Here is a 17669-nt window from a genome sequence, read left to right as displayed (position 1 = left end):
TCCTTAAGAAATCACTCTTACAACTAAAGATCATAAAATAGATCTTTCCACTCTTAAGTTATTTAATTGCCACTAAGAAAAGCTACAATTATTGTAAACAGCTTTATAATGCTGCATAAATAAAGATAAATTATTACACACTATGGTGATCCCGAACACATACCCATCTTGAGAGAGAGAAACATACCCATCTTCAATTGAATGAGATTTCAAGCATGATCACAAATATGTTTCTTCCACAACATGACTTTGACTAAAAGAAAAGTTGAGAAACATACCATAATCCATATAAAATACAAGTTCGCATGCAAACAAAATGGAATATGCTGAAATATAACTATCTATATCAGTTGTTGGAAAGATAAATACCAACTTAAGGAAGTTCATATTGCAGTGCAAATTACCTTGTTGACCAGGTCAATGGCTAAGACAGAACCATACTTCTTACCCAAATCTAAAAAGTGCAGTTCAGCTACACGAGGCTGCCAAAAGAGAACCAATATGTCAATCAGTTCAGATTGCTTTATGAAAGTATCAACCACAAATTTGTCACACACCATATGACAAAAGAAATGGAATACATAAATCACAAAACACGCACCGCCTCCTCAGGTTTAACAAGATCAAAGCTAGGTTTATAACTCAAATCAACAATCTGCTCCCATAATAATGGTATAGACCCTCGAACCTACAAAAATGAAAATATATAATATGCATTTTCCGAAAATTTCTTATTTTATGCATGTTCAGAACATGGATAATATACAATACAAAGGTGTATACTAGCAGAAAATCTATTATACACACAAACAAATTATATTAGCAAAGTTTTGAACTCTAATAACTCTAAATATACAAGATGATTAACCAAAAGATATTACCCTTACCCTTAATTTTGCCAAACAAACCAAGTAAAGAATTTTTAGCAAAATATAGGAACCATGAGCATCTATGTAATCAAAGTGCATTGCAATCTTACTATTGTTCTAACTATGAGGACATAAATGACACTAATAAAAATTTTCATGAGGAATTGTTGTTTCTTGAATCAAAGATTACCACCAATTATCTTATCAGAAAAAAGATCACAAAGTAGTCATGCCAATTGTAGCACTTTCTGTGTGCTAGTACAACTGGCATATCATACCATGACGACAAGGTAGCATCATGGTGCGAGGAGTGCAAGCGCATGTGTTTAGTCCCATATTAGTTGTGCATTGGGGACGTCTTGAGTATTTAAGCAAAGCTGATGACCCCAACTAACAACCTTCTAGGTATCCTTTTTTGGATAAGATCTTGGGCTATTACAAATGGTATTAAAGATGACCTAGCCCATGGTTCATTTGTAACTAGGGGAGACAAACATCGGCCCTTTCGTCACTGATCAAGTCATTTTTTGCGATTATAATTGGACCCTTCCCTGACAAGGGTGCTATGGCTTAAACAGGAGTTGTGTGTAAGGACCTGTGAAAGCATGTTTAGTCCCACATTCATTATGCATTGGAAACGTCTTAGGTATTTAAGCAAGATTGAGGATCCAATGCTAGCCTTTTTTTGATGAGGTCCTCAGCCATTACTTACTGGACCTGATACCGAGACTTAAAAGTTAAAACCTTGGTTTAGTGTCTTTGGGCACCTCAAATGAACATCATTCTTCTAGAAAAAAGTTAACAAATTGTTGACCTAAAGGATTGATTTTTCATGATCACAAAACAACTGAGTATGTTACTAATGGTTGTGTCTTAAAGCAGCTTTAACATTTACAAGGAGCTTTCAGTTTGTAAAAGAATTTTTCTTTTATTATCATTATATTGGTGTGTCGAGTTTCAAGGGGATTGAAATTTGGAAAAGGTTGTTCCTTACCTTTGAAAAGGAGTGTAAGAGGTTACTCGTGCTCAGAAAATGAGTGTCTAGCTTGGGAAGAGCTAGGTTTTGGTCGGAGCGACCCGACTAGTTATAATCATTTGAATATGATTAGCGGAGGTGAAATTCACGAGGGAACCTTGGGGAGTGACGTAGGTGCTGTGTTTAGCATCGAACTACTATAATTTTTTGGTATTTGTGATGCTTTGATTGTTTCTTTTGTTGATTTCATTCTTTGATTATATGCTACTAAAGTACGCAGAACCGACCGAACCGACATACCGGTGGAGACCGAACCGGCCAACCGGAAAAAAAAACCGACGCGCGCACGTCCGCATTTTAGCCACAGAGTGGCATTAAATGCCCCGCGTGGGCTTGCTGCCCCGTGCGGAGAACCACGCACGGACGTGGTTCACTGCGTGTGGAATCGCTCGAGCCCGCAAGCGATTCCCTGCCCGCGCCCGCATAGGCGAGCTGCCCCATGCGCAGACGCTTTTTTTTTCTTTTCTTTTTTTTCCTTCCCTTCTTCCTCCTTCCCGAACTCTCTTCCTCTCCTTTCTTCCCCTCTCAACTCCTCTATTCTCCTCTCTTTCCCCCTTCCCCTACGAGCAAAGAAGGGGCCGGAACCGCGAGCAAAGAGGGGCCGGAACCGCGAGCAAGACGAGTGATCCTCTTCGGTCCGAAGGAGGAGATCGGCCCGAGGCCCGGTGCGACAAGTAGGCTTCTTCTTCTTCCTCTTCTTTCTTCCTCTTTCTTGCTCTTCTTCTTCTTCCTCTTCTTTTTTCCTCCCTCTTCTTTCCTAGTTTCTGCCAATCTCAGTTAATTTAAAGAGCAAAGCTACCACCATCACCATCTTGGCGGCAGATGAGTAGGCGTTAGACGATATAGACGATAGGCAGAAAATGGACTCTGCCTTTTCTTTTCTCCCAATTATGCGTAATTCCAAGTTCATCAATTTTTTTAATTTTCCCACTTTTAGCATAAATAGCCTAACAACATAGAATTAATGGTGGAATTACAAGTACTTTAGGATCGGTGCAATAATTGGATGTGTCGCCCGCAACTAGCTGCGCAGTGGATCTACCGTGCATAGCCATGTACCCAAGACTCATCCCTCAAAGTGTTTGAACACCAAAATTTCAAAAACTTAAGTGGCCAAGTGATATTCAGCCCTATAAATTCAAAAAGAAAACATTGTAACATGCCATAATTAATTGGAAAACCAAAATCACATTAATTGCACAATAACTAGAATAACTCGTTGCCCATAGAAACCTATAAAATGATAGTAAAGGCCTGGACAAATAAAATTTTGAAACCACAGGAAACTACAAGATATGCTCCTCAAATAGTAAATGGCAGCTGGACCTTTTATTAGAAGTCTATTTCCATGTGTAGATTCTAGTCTTCCTACGCCACCAATCTTCGGATTTATTAACTAATTACTAAATACAACACATTATGAGAAAAAATTTCAATAAAAGTTATTAGAGGTACAAGACAGATGCATACATGTACGTAAAAAGTCAAGGCTGAAAATCTCATGCATTGATTCCATAGTGTTCACATACGGATCCATTAGGAGACATGGTATGTCCCCCATATCTGCGCAAGGTCCCATATCAAAAAGGGCCGACGTGCTACAACATACAGAGTCAAAATAGGGTCAAGATGGTGTGGTAGGGTCAAAATTCCAAACCTTTAAATATATGCAAATGTAAATACATATGTACGTGCATACGCATGCATATATCCATACATGTATCAATGCCACAAAAAGGCACAAGGCACAAGCATCGCTGTGCACTTACACAACACACAATCATCATAGAATGCAATACGCAAACACATGACACACTTGCAGCCACCTATTACCACATACACAACATGCACCGTCACAAAGGCTCACCTATTTTGCACCTTATTATCTCAATAAGAGTGCTAATGCATGCATTTTAGTGCCCAATGGAGCTTCCTCGCATTGAAGCAAGCATTGCGCTAAGGTTGCACCTAGGTCCGCTTCGTGCCTTAAGCACACATTTAACAATATATTTTCAACATTTGTCAGAAAACAGTAGGATCATAGGATTGGCCAATTGTCAGTGGACTACATTGTATTAACAAAGAACTGCAAAGCCCAAAGCTGATAGATCATTTGTCTTTCATTAGGAATATAATGATATAAGTTAAGTCGAATTAATGATATAAATTAAGTCCTCTCATTTAATAGAAAGTTGCTGAAAGAGAAAGGTATACAAGGATGTCCTTCTCTGAACTATTTTCACCAAATATAAAACATTTCAAGGACAATCAGAATTTACTCAATAGACAATATATATATATATATGCAAAGTCCACATAGTTCATAAATAATAACAGTTAACTACCCATGGCATGATGATAATATATAGGGCATAACAAAGCCCATGTATGTTATCAACGTATCAGCTAACCATTCAAAATGTGATGAATAAGGCCCTGTTTGGGATTGTTGTTGGTAATAGAGCTTTCGGAGCTTTTGGAAGTACGGCTTTTGAGAGGTAGAGCTTTTTATAAAAAGTTGTTTGTTGTTTCGTAACTACATTTTTTAGTATTGTGGAACTTTAACATATTTTTGTTAACCAAACTGATAGTGTGCCTTTAGTATGAGAAAATGACAATAAAGGACATTACATACTATTATACAATAGAATATAATATAATGTAATATTACATATTGTTACATATTAAAACATTATTACATAGTATAATATTATTGTAATGAAATATATTGTGATATGTTTTAGGAATATATTATAATACTATTATAATAGTGTAATATAATATTGCATAGTATAGCATAATAATATAATATGATATGTTATGATATGGTATGGTAATGTACTATTGCATAGGATAATATTATCATAATATAACGTAATAATATCATATAATAATATTATTACATAATAATATTACATAGTATATAATTATAATGTAATATCATATTATATATGATATAATATTATATTACATTATAATGTAGTGTAATATTATCTAATATAGTATAATAATATAATATGAAAAGATATGATACAAAACCTGATGAAAAGAGAACTACAGATACTAAAGAAAAAAGTAGAACTAAAATAATTTTGTTATAATTATAATGTAGCATAATATTATATAGTATAGTATAATAATATAATATAAAAAGATATGACATAATATAATATAATGATTTATTATTATATACTATAATATTATTACAATATAATATAATGTAATATAGTACTGCAATATAATGAATATAACATAATACAATATAATATTATTATAAGATAGCATGATGCAGTAATGTATTATTATATTATTATAATATTATACTATAATGTATTATATTATAGTATCATAATATATATGATATGATATGATATAACAGATTATCATATCAAGTATACATGTGTTTGTGGGCATTTTGGTCACCAAAAAAAAATAATTAAAGCTAAAAATAGCTTCCTGACATCTGCTAGAAAGTACTTTTGGAGAGAAGCTCCAGAAAGTAGACTTTTTTCAGCTTTCTCGCAAAGCTAAAATAGCTTTCAGATTTTTTACCGAACACCACTATACTATCCAAAAGTGCTTTTAGATAGCCAAAAAGTGCTTTCTGCCTCCCCAAAACCTTTGTCAAATGGGGATAAGTTTGAACATTGGATGCCTAGGACAGCAAGACATTCCTGGCTAGTGGATGTTCAAATTTTAACATCCAATGTTTCCAATTAGCATTTTCAGCCTTGGAATAGTATTATTCCACCATGAAAAGTGTTTTTGCTTCTACCTGTTGTATGTGCTAACTGTTGCACATCTACAAGCCCCAGAAAGCATGTTGTCCTTGACTTCAACAAGTCAACCTTGTAAGGCTCTAACCCAGCCAAAAAAAAAAACTTACTTGGATGAAAGATGCTGTTAATCCATTTGCTTGTAGTATCTGTTCAGTTTCGACAAAATTTGCCACATAGCCATCTCTGTCCGCTCCTCTTCTCCACATCCGAGTACCTTTTGAGATAAATAGTTTCCCTTGTCTTTATTAGTTATAAAGAGTATTTGAGAAAATAAGTAGCAGTTGGAAATTAGAAACTTCAATAAAATTAAAAATACATAAAATATTTTCTTGAATAATTATGATTTATGGAGAAAGTAAAATCTATAGAGATAACATCCACATTTCATAAGCAACAACAACCTGTCCTTCTTGTGCATCTACGTGAAATCAAAGTGACATCAACAATATTTGTTCCAATAGCTGCTTGAAAATGCTGGTAACCTGATATGCAGTTAAGGTATGATGAGAAAGAAGATGTAGTAAAATACAAAACCTAGCACAAAGAAATTAAGGATATTTCCCTGGACGATAGGTAGCAAGTACTGATTCAGCTGCACAATGAAATATCAACGGTCAACATGTCATAAAAGACAAACATTGCAGAAGGAATTGAGGTACAGCATTGAAGAAGAGGAAGCCAAGAAACATTTCTCACATTGTTATCGATCAGTGGTTCCAACATGTAATTATTCCACAGAAATCTAGGTTCTGCCTGTTGAAGAACAATGGTTTGAAGTAACAGAAATCAGAATTTTGTTAGTAAACAACACCAGTCTTCTTCCTAGCAAAGCTTCTTGATAATTTAAGGTAGAATGAGCATTGACGTTTATGAGCAAGAGGATGAAAGGCAAATAAAAAGGGGAAAACTGAATGAACAGACCTCAGATGTGAACTATAATAATGTATAACAAACTAGAGATTATGTTTCCTGATCAATTAAATACAAAATATACTCAAATAGAAGAACTTCAGTAAATAAAGCAATATATAATATAACAAGAAATCTTATTTATTCTCCATTCTTCATGAAATGGACATCTTTCAATTTATATGCATGCTTAAGAAGTAGCCATCCAAGACGACCAATCAATAAAAAAAAGAAGAATGAGAGTTGAAGCTTGTAAAATGCATATGACTAATTCAACATGGTGACAGCTCTAATCTTAACTGAATCTGAATATTAGATCCAGCATGTGAGAGCAGATTTACAAACTTGAGGGATGACTAATTGATGGGGTTATGATTTCATCAACCAGTGGGATATTTAATGAACAGCTCTAATGGACTAATCGCAATGTTGTGTTTAAGATTTCTTCCATTTATGTGCACTGATAAACATACTCCACTTTGGTTCCCACTATTTACAGAGTACAACTAAGAGAAAGGACAAAAAGACAACTCCACTTTGGTCCCCACTTTTTACAGAATACAACTAAGAGAAAGGACAAAAAGGGGCAAATAGAAAGAGGGATTACATATAACTTATTACTTAAGATCGAAACTAGTGGTTCCCCATGAGATAGAGTTTAAAATGGACAGCTACTATATACTCATTTTCCCACAAATCAAACAAATGGTGCACCTGGCTGGGAGTCCATACATCCACCAGCTAGCACATACATGCATAAGCACATAAAGCAGGGTGGGATTAAGCAAATGAAAAAAAATAGAGGATATCTGCCGCTTCCATCATAATGAGAAAGATTACCTATAAATTATAATAATGACTCAACACTAACAGCAACCCTTTGACGAAAATTTATAGGAATTTGCAATGCAAAAATGCCTTTCAAGAGATGATGATGATGAACTCATCTCTCCCTCGGTCTTGGTGGCACTGATTTGAGAGGCATTTTTCATATTGTAAATTTATCAGCAACAACATCTTCAGTGATTCTTCAGCACAATAAGATAACAACCACAAGAGAAAGACTGATTTATTACCTGCTAGGGTGTTAAAGATACTGAAAGAATATATAATAAAATTAAATTTGCTTGGCAGGCTTCAGTATTTCCAGCAGAAAAATTGTGATTATATAGAATGTACCAAATATATGAAGAATGTCATTTGAGGCAGATTTGTCTTGCCAAGTGGATAGAAACACGTCCAAAGATAGCTGGTTATGGCTCCCGACAAACTTCAAGCAAGAGATGGATGAATGAACATGAGGGAGGGGGGGAGGGAGGCATCAACACATGAAGGACAAGGCAAAAGAATGGAGCTAAGAAAGAAGAGGGGCAGGCGAGAAGAGAAAGAACATGCCAAAATAGATGCCACCACCATTCATCATTAGAACTGCTTCCACTCCCCATCTCCACCACTGAATGCCCCAAGCTCCACAGACCATCTTTGTGCACTAACCCAAGAGAATGGGGAGTAGGAGATAATAAGACTTTAGTAAGATAGCACACATGTTAGGCAATCCCTGTCAATTGCTTAAAATAATGTGGTTCTGTCACCACAATGACTTAAATACCACATTAGGGATGTAGGGCCATGTCGTTGGGTTGGGGGCCCCTTACGGCCTTAATTTTCATTGGAGGATAGAGGTTGGCAGCAGGAATTATTTCTCCCTTAAACAAGGAACTTCTAAGTCAAGTCTTATTGTAGCAAATACCAATCCTCTAACTGTTGCAAGGAAAAGTTAAGGTCCAGTCAAGCTTGACAAATTTTTGAGTCACAATCATGATTCAGGCTCTAACAATTGATATTATTGACCCTAAGCCATCCCTAAACATAAAGAATTATCTAAATTCAAAATTATCTCTCAATGTTCTACCTTATAGAAGTAATAATGAATAGTGAGACAGAGGAAAAAGAACACATCGTGCATCTTGTTTTAGCTTTTAACTAGCTAATAGATATTCAAATATACATGCTAACCTGATTCTCAAATCAGTGCCCATGTAATTGGAAGACTATTTTAAAAAAGCAAAATTACGTCAATATGGAACTTCTATAGATATGCCTCCTATTCAACCTCGAAAGAGAAGAGCAATCAGTTTAAACTTACTAGAATAGAAAGAGAATGATTGGAGCAACGAGTGAAATAACAGTGGTCTACAAAATGGTGTTGATGCATATGCAAGTGCAGTCCCTTGACTACATTACATTCCCTATATATGTGCATACCGTAAACACAGCCCCCTTATCATTATGTGAACGTATATGCAACTCACATAATACCTATGGCTGCATATGCAACCACAATTTTGCAGACTCAATCAAATAATCAGGCTAGATTCGGTTTTCAAGAGAGCTGAACAAGGTAAGCTGAACCGGACCAAACCACCCGGTTAGGCCCGTACCGAGCCGACCCAGTGGAGAACCGGGTCAGTTTGCCCATTAAAAACGGTTTCGGCCCAGAACCGGCCGGAACGAGTTTCGAACCAACCGGAACAGGCCGGAAAAGGCCCGAACCGGCCAGTTCCGTTCAAACTCAGTGCGAACCGTTCAAACTCGGTGCGAACCGTCCGATTTGCACCGAGTCGACCCAGTTCGGAACCGAGCCCCCCTCCCCCTTTGCTTCTTTTGTTAAAAGAAGGTGCTGGCAAGGCTTTCCCAGCACCTCCTCTCTGCTTCGTTTAGGCTTAAGACGCCTAAATGGCTCCCCCTTCTTCCCAATTTGCAAAATCACACTGATTCAGCGCGATTGAAGAAAATCCAAGCCTAAATAAGGTGTGCTTCCTCTCCCCTATCTCATTTTCTCTATTTTTATTTTTTTGAACTTGAAAAAATAGCTCGAAATTTGCAAAATTAAGAAAGATCATGCCAAAATTTTCGATTTGGGCGAGATTTTATTATATGAATAGGTTCGTGCACTGATTTACGTTCAATAATCCCTAGGGCTTTCACTTCGACACGTCTTCGTTCGTGATCGCTTAGAGCCCCTCTTCCATCAATAAGTACTCCCAAGGTGTCGACCGCATGGCCTTTCCCGCATGAACATCCACAATAGATCCAGTGCACTGGACAAGTTCTCCTTCTTTGATAGCGCGGTCTCACTACCAAAGACAACAATACCTACATTCTCATTCTCAAGATTCAAGGCTATTCCTTTCACACCACTGGCAAATTCCACCATTTCTCCAACTTGAATCTTGTTCAATCCATAAACACGTGCAATCCCATCTCCAACTGAGACCACTCGACCGATATCATCCACTTGAAAATTCGTGTAAAAGTTGGTCATTCTACTTTCTAATAGAGTCGTGAGTTACACAACTTTGGGAGAAAATTCCATACTTTGACAAAGAAAGACGATGATAGAGTTACAAGAGAAATCCGCTTTACTTAAAAAAAAAATCCATTCTTTTTATTCTTTAGTCCTTCGGCTTCCATTCTTTGCTAGTCCAGTCTTTATAAAAATTTGTCCACCTTTCGTTGTTTGTTCCAAAAAGTTTTAAAACTCTTTTTATACAGAGAAATTTCAGGGGTCGGATGATCGATGTCGGAGAGAAGGAAATCAACCATAACAGAATATTCCCTCTCATCCTTAACCAGAAGTAGTTTATTCGCGCGATAAAGATTCCTCACTTGTTTGAGGATATCCTTCCGCAGTTGGTCAAGTTGATTTGCTCGATTTATCTTAGATGGCGTGAGTGGGTCTTCCTGTACTCCTAAAGATGGTAGTTAAGATCTTGAATTGGATTCCTTTTAGGATGGTGAAAGAAAGTCGATGGATCGTCCATCCAATTTAAATCTTACTGTGGCAGACCCAATATAAAAATAAAGAAAGGCAAAGTAGTGTTGTTAGACTTCAAGTAGCAATCAGAATGAGTTGTCTTCATACTTTCTTTTCTTCTAAAAATGTTGAGCCAACTCCCCTCTTTCTTCCATAACTAACAAAACTAAATGCAAAATTAGATGGGACTTGCTTCTGGTTTTCAACCGGCCTCAGATCCGACCGATCTTTTTTTTCTAAAACATTATTTTTGACCAGTGTGCTTCCGTGTTTGTTTTTTTATGATTGCACACACAAGATGGAGGCTAGAACTATACATGATGTTCCTCTTTTGTATACTATACTCTTCCATCTGTTGAGATTGCTCCTGCTCGCATCCGACTAATCACTAACACCATTTTTCATGTTTTTATTTCCGAACTATATTTTATCCAACATTGATTCGCGGTTCTTATCCTTGCCTTAAAGACCGGGCGGACCCACACGTTCATCCTTCTCGCAAGCCATCCATTCATTTTGAACAAGAAAACTGGTCTTGCTCACCAAGTGTAAGGAGGACTTCCTTTCCTTCCCCTCCAACCACCCTTCTTTAGGTTGAAAGGTCCTATAATGCAATCACAATTGTTGGATCAAGGGATGGATCAGCTCACACACCACCAACAACTCAATTAGAAAAAGGATTTCATCACTCAACACACTAACCAAATCAAGAAACCGATTCAGAAAGATCGACACACGAAAGCCAGATAATGAGCTCCGGCACATTGGTCTAGACCCCCTTCCAAAGTGAAATCTCAACTAGAGAGGGCGAGGTAATGAACCATAAGGGGTATCCCTGCTTCAATCAACCAATAGATTTTATGCAATGTCTGCCAGGGGAGCTCGCGAAAAGTTCCTCTGATGAACAATCGTGTGGGGTACGCAACTTCGATTTGCAGGCTATAGTATCGATATAGGTTCTCGACTAAAGCTAGCTCTATGATCTGCTCTCTTTCTTCAAGCTATGGGTTGTCCTCTATCTATTTAGGGTCAGCTCTCTTCTTTCGACGTAACCATAACAAAAGGAGTGTTTTTCTTGTATTTAAGGTTTCAAATGTCAATACTCATTTTTCTCCTTAGCAGTCTTGCTTAGGATACTAAGTGTGGTCTTGTTTGTGGCCTCAGCTTGATTGAATGGAGGGGTGCTAAAATTTTTGGTAATCCTAAACTCCTATTGCATATATTCCCCCAGTTCGGTTACTGTTATCTAAGACTATAGACTTAGGAAGACCGATTCAATAAAGAAGATGTGTAGATGAAGCATGCCACGCCTCTCCAATCAATTAAGGTCATTGGTATTGCTTCAACCCACTTGGTGAAGTAGTCTGTAGCAGTGATAACAAAATGGAAACCATGACTAGAGGAAGAATTGGACGGTCGAAAGCAGGTATGAATGAAAGACGTTGAAGAGGCATGGATGAAATCCATGAGTCTGACACTCCTTACACCTACGCACAAACTCTATGATGTCCTCCCCTTCCCCATAAGAAGCCAGCCAATAGTACCCTAACCTAACTTCTCTTAGCTAGCGCATGTCCATTAATGTGACCACCGCATGCTCCTACATGAGTCATGAATGGTTTGTTGTGTTGTGTCATCACATCTAAGGTTGGTTTGTCAAAAGATCTACAGTACAACACATTTTCTAGAACAAATTCCCTTCGCGAGGCATAGTATTTTTTTGTTTTAGAACAGAAGTTTAGGCATGTTGGCACAAGCTGGGAGAGTGAAAGGCTTATAACAAAATAGTGATGTGCAAGCATTGGAATTTGCCTTACACCTATAATGCAAAGGAGATTATCATCAGTGAAAGACAACATGGATGTCTTGGCTACCACTACATCCGCTTGCTTATTACCCATCCTAGATATGAGTATGTATTGGTTGAAGCACTTCAAAAAGTTGTCCATAATTAGCTTTCCAGGCTGTCCTTTCTTATCCCTTGTTTTTGAAATATTCTCCATAGGAATATCCATCTTGAAAGCCCATCTTCAAACCACTGAATATTCGGCTATGTTGGTCGAAAGGTCTAACTAGAAGATTTTTAGGCCTTCCCAACCTATCCGAATACCCCCTTTTCCACGGTGAAAAATATGTTGATTTAGCACAATTGAAGAAAGATCCAACCCTAAATAAAGCATGCTTCATCTTCCCTATCTCATTTTCTCTGTTTTTTAAGCCAAAAAATACCTTAAAATTTGCAAAATAAGAAAAGATCATGCCAAAAATTTTGATTTTGCCTTGATATTATGATATGTTGTAGATTTATGGATGATCTACACGATGTCATAAAAATTTTAATTTTTAAATTATATATAAATTTTTAAAAATTCAAAATATATTTGTAGATAAAAAATAAAATAACATAAAATAAAATTTCAAAAAAATATAAAATCAAAAGCGTACTTAGGGGCATGCAAGCTTATCTCCAGCTAAATTAATCCATTTATTCAAGTTTTGATGAAATCTTGCGCATAGTTGCATAGACCTAAATTTTTAAAAAAATTGAGAAATAAGTAGCCTTTGATACATAACACGGGTCTAACAAATATATGTAGCATCTATTGTAGGATTCTACATGAATCGGAGCTCAAATTAATTTTTTAAAATATTTATATTTAAAAAATATTTTTTAATTTAAAAATAATTAAAAATATATAATTAATATCAAAAATTATGAAAAATTAGTACGTAAAACATATTTCAAAAATATTTTCTGAAGTAAAAATATATATATATTTGAATTTATGATATTTAAACATATTTTTTAATTTAAAAATTATTAAAAATATATAAATGATAATTCTGGTGGTCATGAATCTGTTGGTCAAGAAGATAGTGGACATGAGACCACCGTTTATGAGACAGTCGCGGCCGCAGGGTGGTTTTCGATTCACCGATGAATCCTAGTTTACACATGCTACACAGAATAGGGACCATAGTGCACAATCTGATAGAGTCTGCGATGATACAATTACATATAGAAAACGAACTCCTCAAGATCATTAAGGAGGACACAATGCAGCTGCAAATGACCTCACACGTGGAGTAAGATCCATAGACATTGATTTTTGAGTTGTATACTGGATCATATTATCCGCAGCCATTGGCAGCCTATGATCCATACGGATATGGATATGGTACGTCTGACACATCGTCTTCCGTTGGCTACTAATCTACGCAGCCCAGAGCATCTTACAAGTCGGATTTTGCTGCTGGCATATTTGGATGGGCCCCTCCACAACCGTATTATCAGCCAGAGGATACCTCTCAAAGTCAGAGCTTCAGTGAGAGATCTGAGAATACTTATAACCCAAAGTACACTCCTTATGGGGAACATACAAGACTACAAAGCCGCTTGTAGAGGGGTGGGCTGATGTGCCTTCTAACTGTGCTAATGATCCGGATATCTACGAAAGGCATTGCTACTCGATGAAATTTTAGATATCGATATATATGTTGTACTTTAAATATATGTAATTGATTATATCATTTTATATTTTGTATCTCACTAATTGATTTTAGAATATTTTATGTCGCACATAAATTCATTTTATATTTTGCATCACTCTAAAACATCAAGAGGCATCATTTAGGATGTATCGAGGTGATACAAATATCAAAAAACATCAAGAAACATTAAAATTACACTTAAAATTATTCAAAAAATTGCAAAAAAAATGATTACCATTCAAACTGAAAAGAGATTACCGCCTCGTACCGTGCATGCGTCGGTACAATACCGAACCAATATCGTACCGGTATAGATCTCGGTACCGATTCAACGAACCTTGTCATGACCTTTATTTGCCTACAATTAAATTGCACTTTAGCATTTATTAATAGCAGTGATTCACGTCCCAATGGGACATCCAATTAGATGCCGAGGTGGAGCACTATCCTAGGTGTCAAGAGAGGCTATCCTAGAAAAACCAAGACAACTGTGTCCCACATGATTTGAATCATTGCATAACCAATGTCTGTAATGATTGGCGCGACTATGATGAGTCTTGAAAAAAGAAATGATTTAAAATACCAAAATATCTTAGTTTACAATTTATAATCTTGAAGCTAGGGGTGAAAACTAACCGAGCTGTTAATGAGCAGCTCAAGCTTGCTCGCTGAGAGCTTGTTTGAGATCAGTTCAGCTAGGAAATGACCTGAGCTCAAACACATTTTAGAGGCGAGCCTCAATACTTGTGATGTTCAAATGTAGTGGGAAAGCTCAACTCGGCTCAACTGAAGCTCCACTCAGAGCTTACTCGAGCAGAGCTTGAGCAGGTTATGTTATGCTTGGCTCAAGTTCAAGCCCAGCTTGAGCAGCTTTTTTAGGTGCCGAGCTGAGCCCGCGCAACCTGGTACTCGGCTCAGCTGGGCTCATTTGCACCCCAGCCCGAAGCTATTACTCAGCTCCAAGTTAAACCATAATAATCATATACTCATTGTAACAGAAAATCAGCTCAAATATTAAGAAAGATGCAATTGACTTAAGAAATCATTAATCCGCAAGAATAACAAATTCTATGGGAACCGGGAACATTTGCAATGGTTCATGAAAAAGTTCCATGATATTCATCAAAAAAAAGATTTACATGACAAAAGTAAACAGCAGCATTATGATTCTGACATAGATTTATAAGAAATGTATAGATGTTGATCACAAAATAAGAACCTGTCTCCAAAGAGGAAGAAGTTTTGATTCACTGCCCATGTCATGCAACCTCTGCATGCTGCAACAATATCAAACATCAGAAAAGATACACTGACAAATATCTTATCAAAGATAGATCATAAATGAAAAGGTTAAGATGAATTGGAGACAAAGTGAATGTGAGGCTTCTGTGACAGGATCACAAAAGTTACCAAAGCTGGAACTATAAAGCAAAATCATTCGACCAAGCAAGTCTAGGAGCTGTTTGGAGAGAAGGTACTGTTTAATATGCATAGAGTGAGTTAGATTCCTTAGAATGCAAATTAGTAACACAGTATTTGATTTAACATTGTACTGCAAGCTACCCTTAACATTGTACAGTATTTGATTTAACATTGTAAAACTCCTTGGCTTTGAGGATCTTCATGACTGTCACCTGGTCACTTCTAATGTTAGGTTCTTGGACGTGTCAGACACTCCAATGCTTCATGACACTCCTCGACACTTTAAACCATCATATATGATGTCATCATCATTATGTCTGCTAGTGTGACTGCTATATGAAAGTTATCGAGCCTAATGCCAATAAACAATAGCAAGCATTTATCAAATTAAATGAACTTAAGGAGCACAGGTGTCGCTCCTTAGTCTTCATAGGCATGTATTGATACATATTCACATGTACATACATATTATCAGGACATGTCATGTCTGATTTTTTTGGAGATTCCAATGTTTGATGCTTCTAGACACTTGGACACCTTGACAGTGGACACTCATGTCTCATGTCCAAGCACATTACTCGATGATGTCCAAGACTCCAAGGTATGAGACTCTAAGTCACTCGGGATACTATCACTTCCATTTGCAGCCTAGGTTCCTTGATTGCATTGTTTCTTAAAATGATCAATAAAAGTAGAAGCCCATCCATGGTGGGACATTTTCCACATATTCGGTGCATGAAACTAAAATAACAGACTGATGGCAGTATCAAAATACATTAAATTACAGCATAAGTTGAGAGTCGGAGTTAATAGAAGTGTGTTTCCCGGTGGTTTGGTATCTCTTAAACGAAGCTTCATGAGGATTCAGTGTTGTACCCATAACAGTAACTCATACGTAATTCAAAAGCAGTTGTTTTGAATGAAATCACCTAGTTGGGCCACCCCCTACATGCAATAAAGTGGACCAGTAACAGTTCGAGTATTCTCATAAGAGAAACTCGCTTGCTTTCAAAAAAATGAAACAAAATAGTGGGGTATGTTTGTGTGCGCTACTTGTCTTCCTTTTTTATGCTTGGTTCAGGTTCTTTTCCCACTTTATTTTATAAATCTATTTTCCACTGACTTAACAATGTAATGTATTGATGGTATTGCATACTTTAATTATCTAACTAAAATCTCAAGTTTCAAACGACCCCTAAAAATTTTATATACAAGTTAAGTATAATGTTCATGAAATTGCATTACTAATTAAGACATCTTATTGCCCATAAGAACCTCAGTTTCTGTGCTACATTGTAAGAGCAAAGATTCTGAATGCTACAATTAGTAGCAAAGAGATACAGAAAACAGCAAGCAGAACTCATTGAACAGATCGTGGAACTGTTGCTATAGATATTTTGTTGAAGGAAAGAACCATTGTTATAGATATACTTCTGTTGGAAATACAGATGGTAAGCAACGAGAAATTCTATCATGATAAGTCTATGTTAAGTGGTTAAATCAAGACCAGGCAAAACTGTGCAATTCCTATGTTTCAGAATTTCAGATGTCATAGATAAAGAGATTCTGTCCAATGTAAATATGCTTAAACAGTTAAACTTTCCCAACTAACAGGAACAGGCCACAGGAATGGCTAACAGATATAGCAGACAAAGTCGACTAACAATTAGGGTACAATTTAAACTGGAATGAGAGTTCAGCGACATTTACTTTGTAACAAAGCAGGATTTCATCAAGGACAGAAACAAGTAATGGTAGTTTTGTAAAAGTTGCACATATTGCTTCTTTGTATTTTCTTAAATAGGAATAAACATAAGCACTTCACCCTTTATCTCATGTCTACTGTTGTTCCTCAGTATCTATGATATAGTTAGATAGAATCCTTAACAAAAAACAAAAAATAATGTGACACCTGTTCAAACTAAATAAGAAAGATGTCTTAAGAAAAGAAAGAAGATAGAGGAGAAACTCAAGCCACGATGGCATTTACATGGGCTAGCACACTGAGCATTGTCAGGCCCTCCATAATCTGCAAACTGCTGGCATTAGCTAGCTGTGTCCAAATCATTTGTTTTGTACATAACCAATCAAAGGGTTCGGTTGTTATGGTTTCTCTATATATGAGCACATCAAACAGCTCTTGAGCAGTAAGATATGACAATTTATGTGAGTTGCATTATTTCTGAATAAAGGACAAAATGCAATACAGTGAACAATTAATTGACAAGCACTCACCAAAGTGTTACGTTCACATCATAGGAGAAGAACAGACCAGAAGTCCTCTCTGCAGCATTTAGAAGCACAGAAAATTCTGCTTCCGTCTTTTTCTGTCAAAACATAGTAAC

General features: G+C 36.6%; 1 protein-coding gene across 1 annotated transcript in view; it reads right to left on the bottom strand.

Annotated features, from left to right (window-relative positions):
- The window catches only part of ATSAC1B (Phosphoinositide phosphatase family protein), a 52649-nt gene that overhangs the window by 22354 nt on the left and 12626 nt on the right, over nt 1–17669 (bottom strand). Inside the window, exons 5-12 of the mRNA XM_039123856.3 lie at nt 17560–17651; nt 15122–15179; nt 6381–6437; nt 6243–6276; nt 6086–6166; nt 5792–5898; nt 602–688; nt 405–482 (exon numbers count right to left, since the gene is read on the bottom strand). Of these exons, the coding sequence (XP_038979784.2) occupies nt 405–482; nt 602–688; nt 5792–5898; nt 6086–6166; nt 6243–6276; nt 6381–6437; nt 15122–15179; nt 17560–17651 (594 nt within the window). The remainder of the gene's footprint in view (nt 1–404; nt 483–601; nt 689–5791; nt 5899–6085; nt 6167–6242; nt 6277–6380; nt 6438–15121; nt 15180–17559; nt 17652–17669) is intronic.

Source organism: Phoenix dactylifera, chromosome 3 (genome assembly GCF_051530095.1).
Source record: "Phoenix dactylifera cultivar Ajwa chromosome 3, Ajwa_hap1_PhDact_Kaust_v1.1, whole genome shotgun sequence".
Lineage (NCBI taxonomy): Eukaryota > Viridiplantae > Streptophyta > Magnoliopsida > Arecales > Arecaceae > Phoenix > Phoenix dactylifera.
This window is presented reverse-complemented; position numbering and strand designations above follow the sequence as displayed.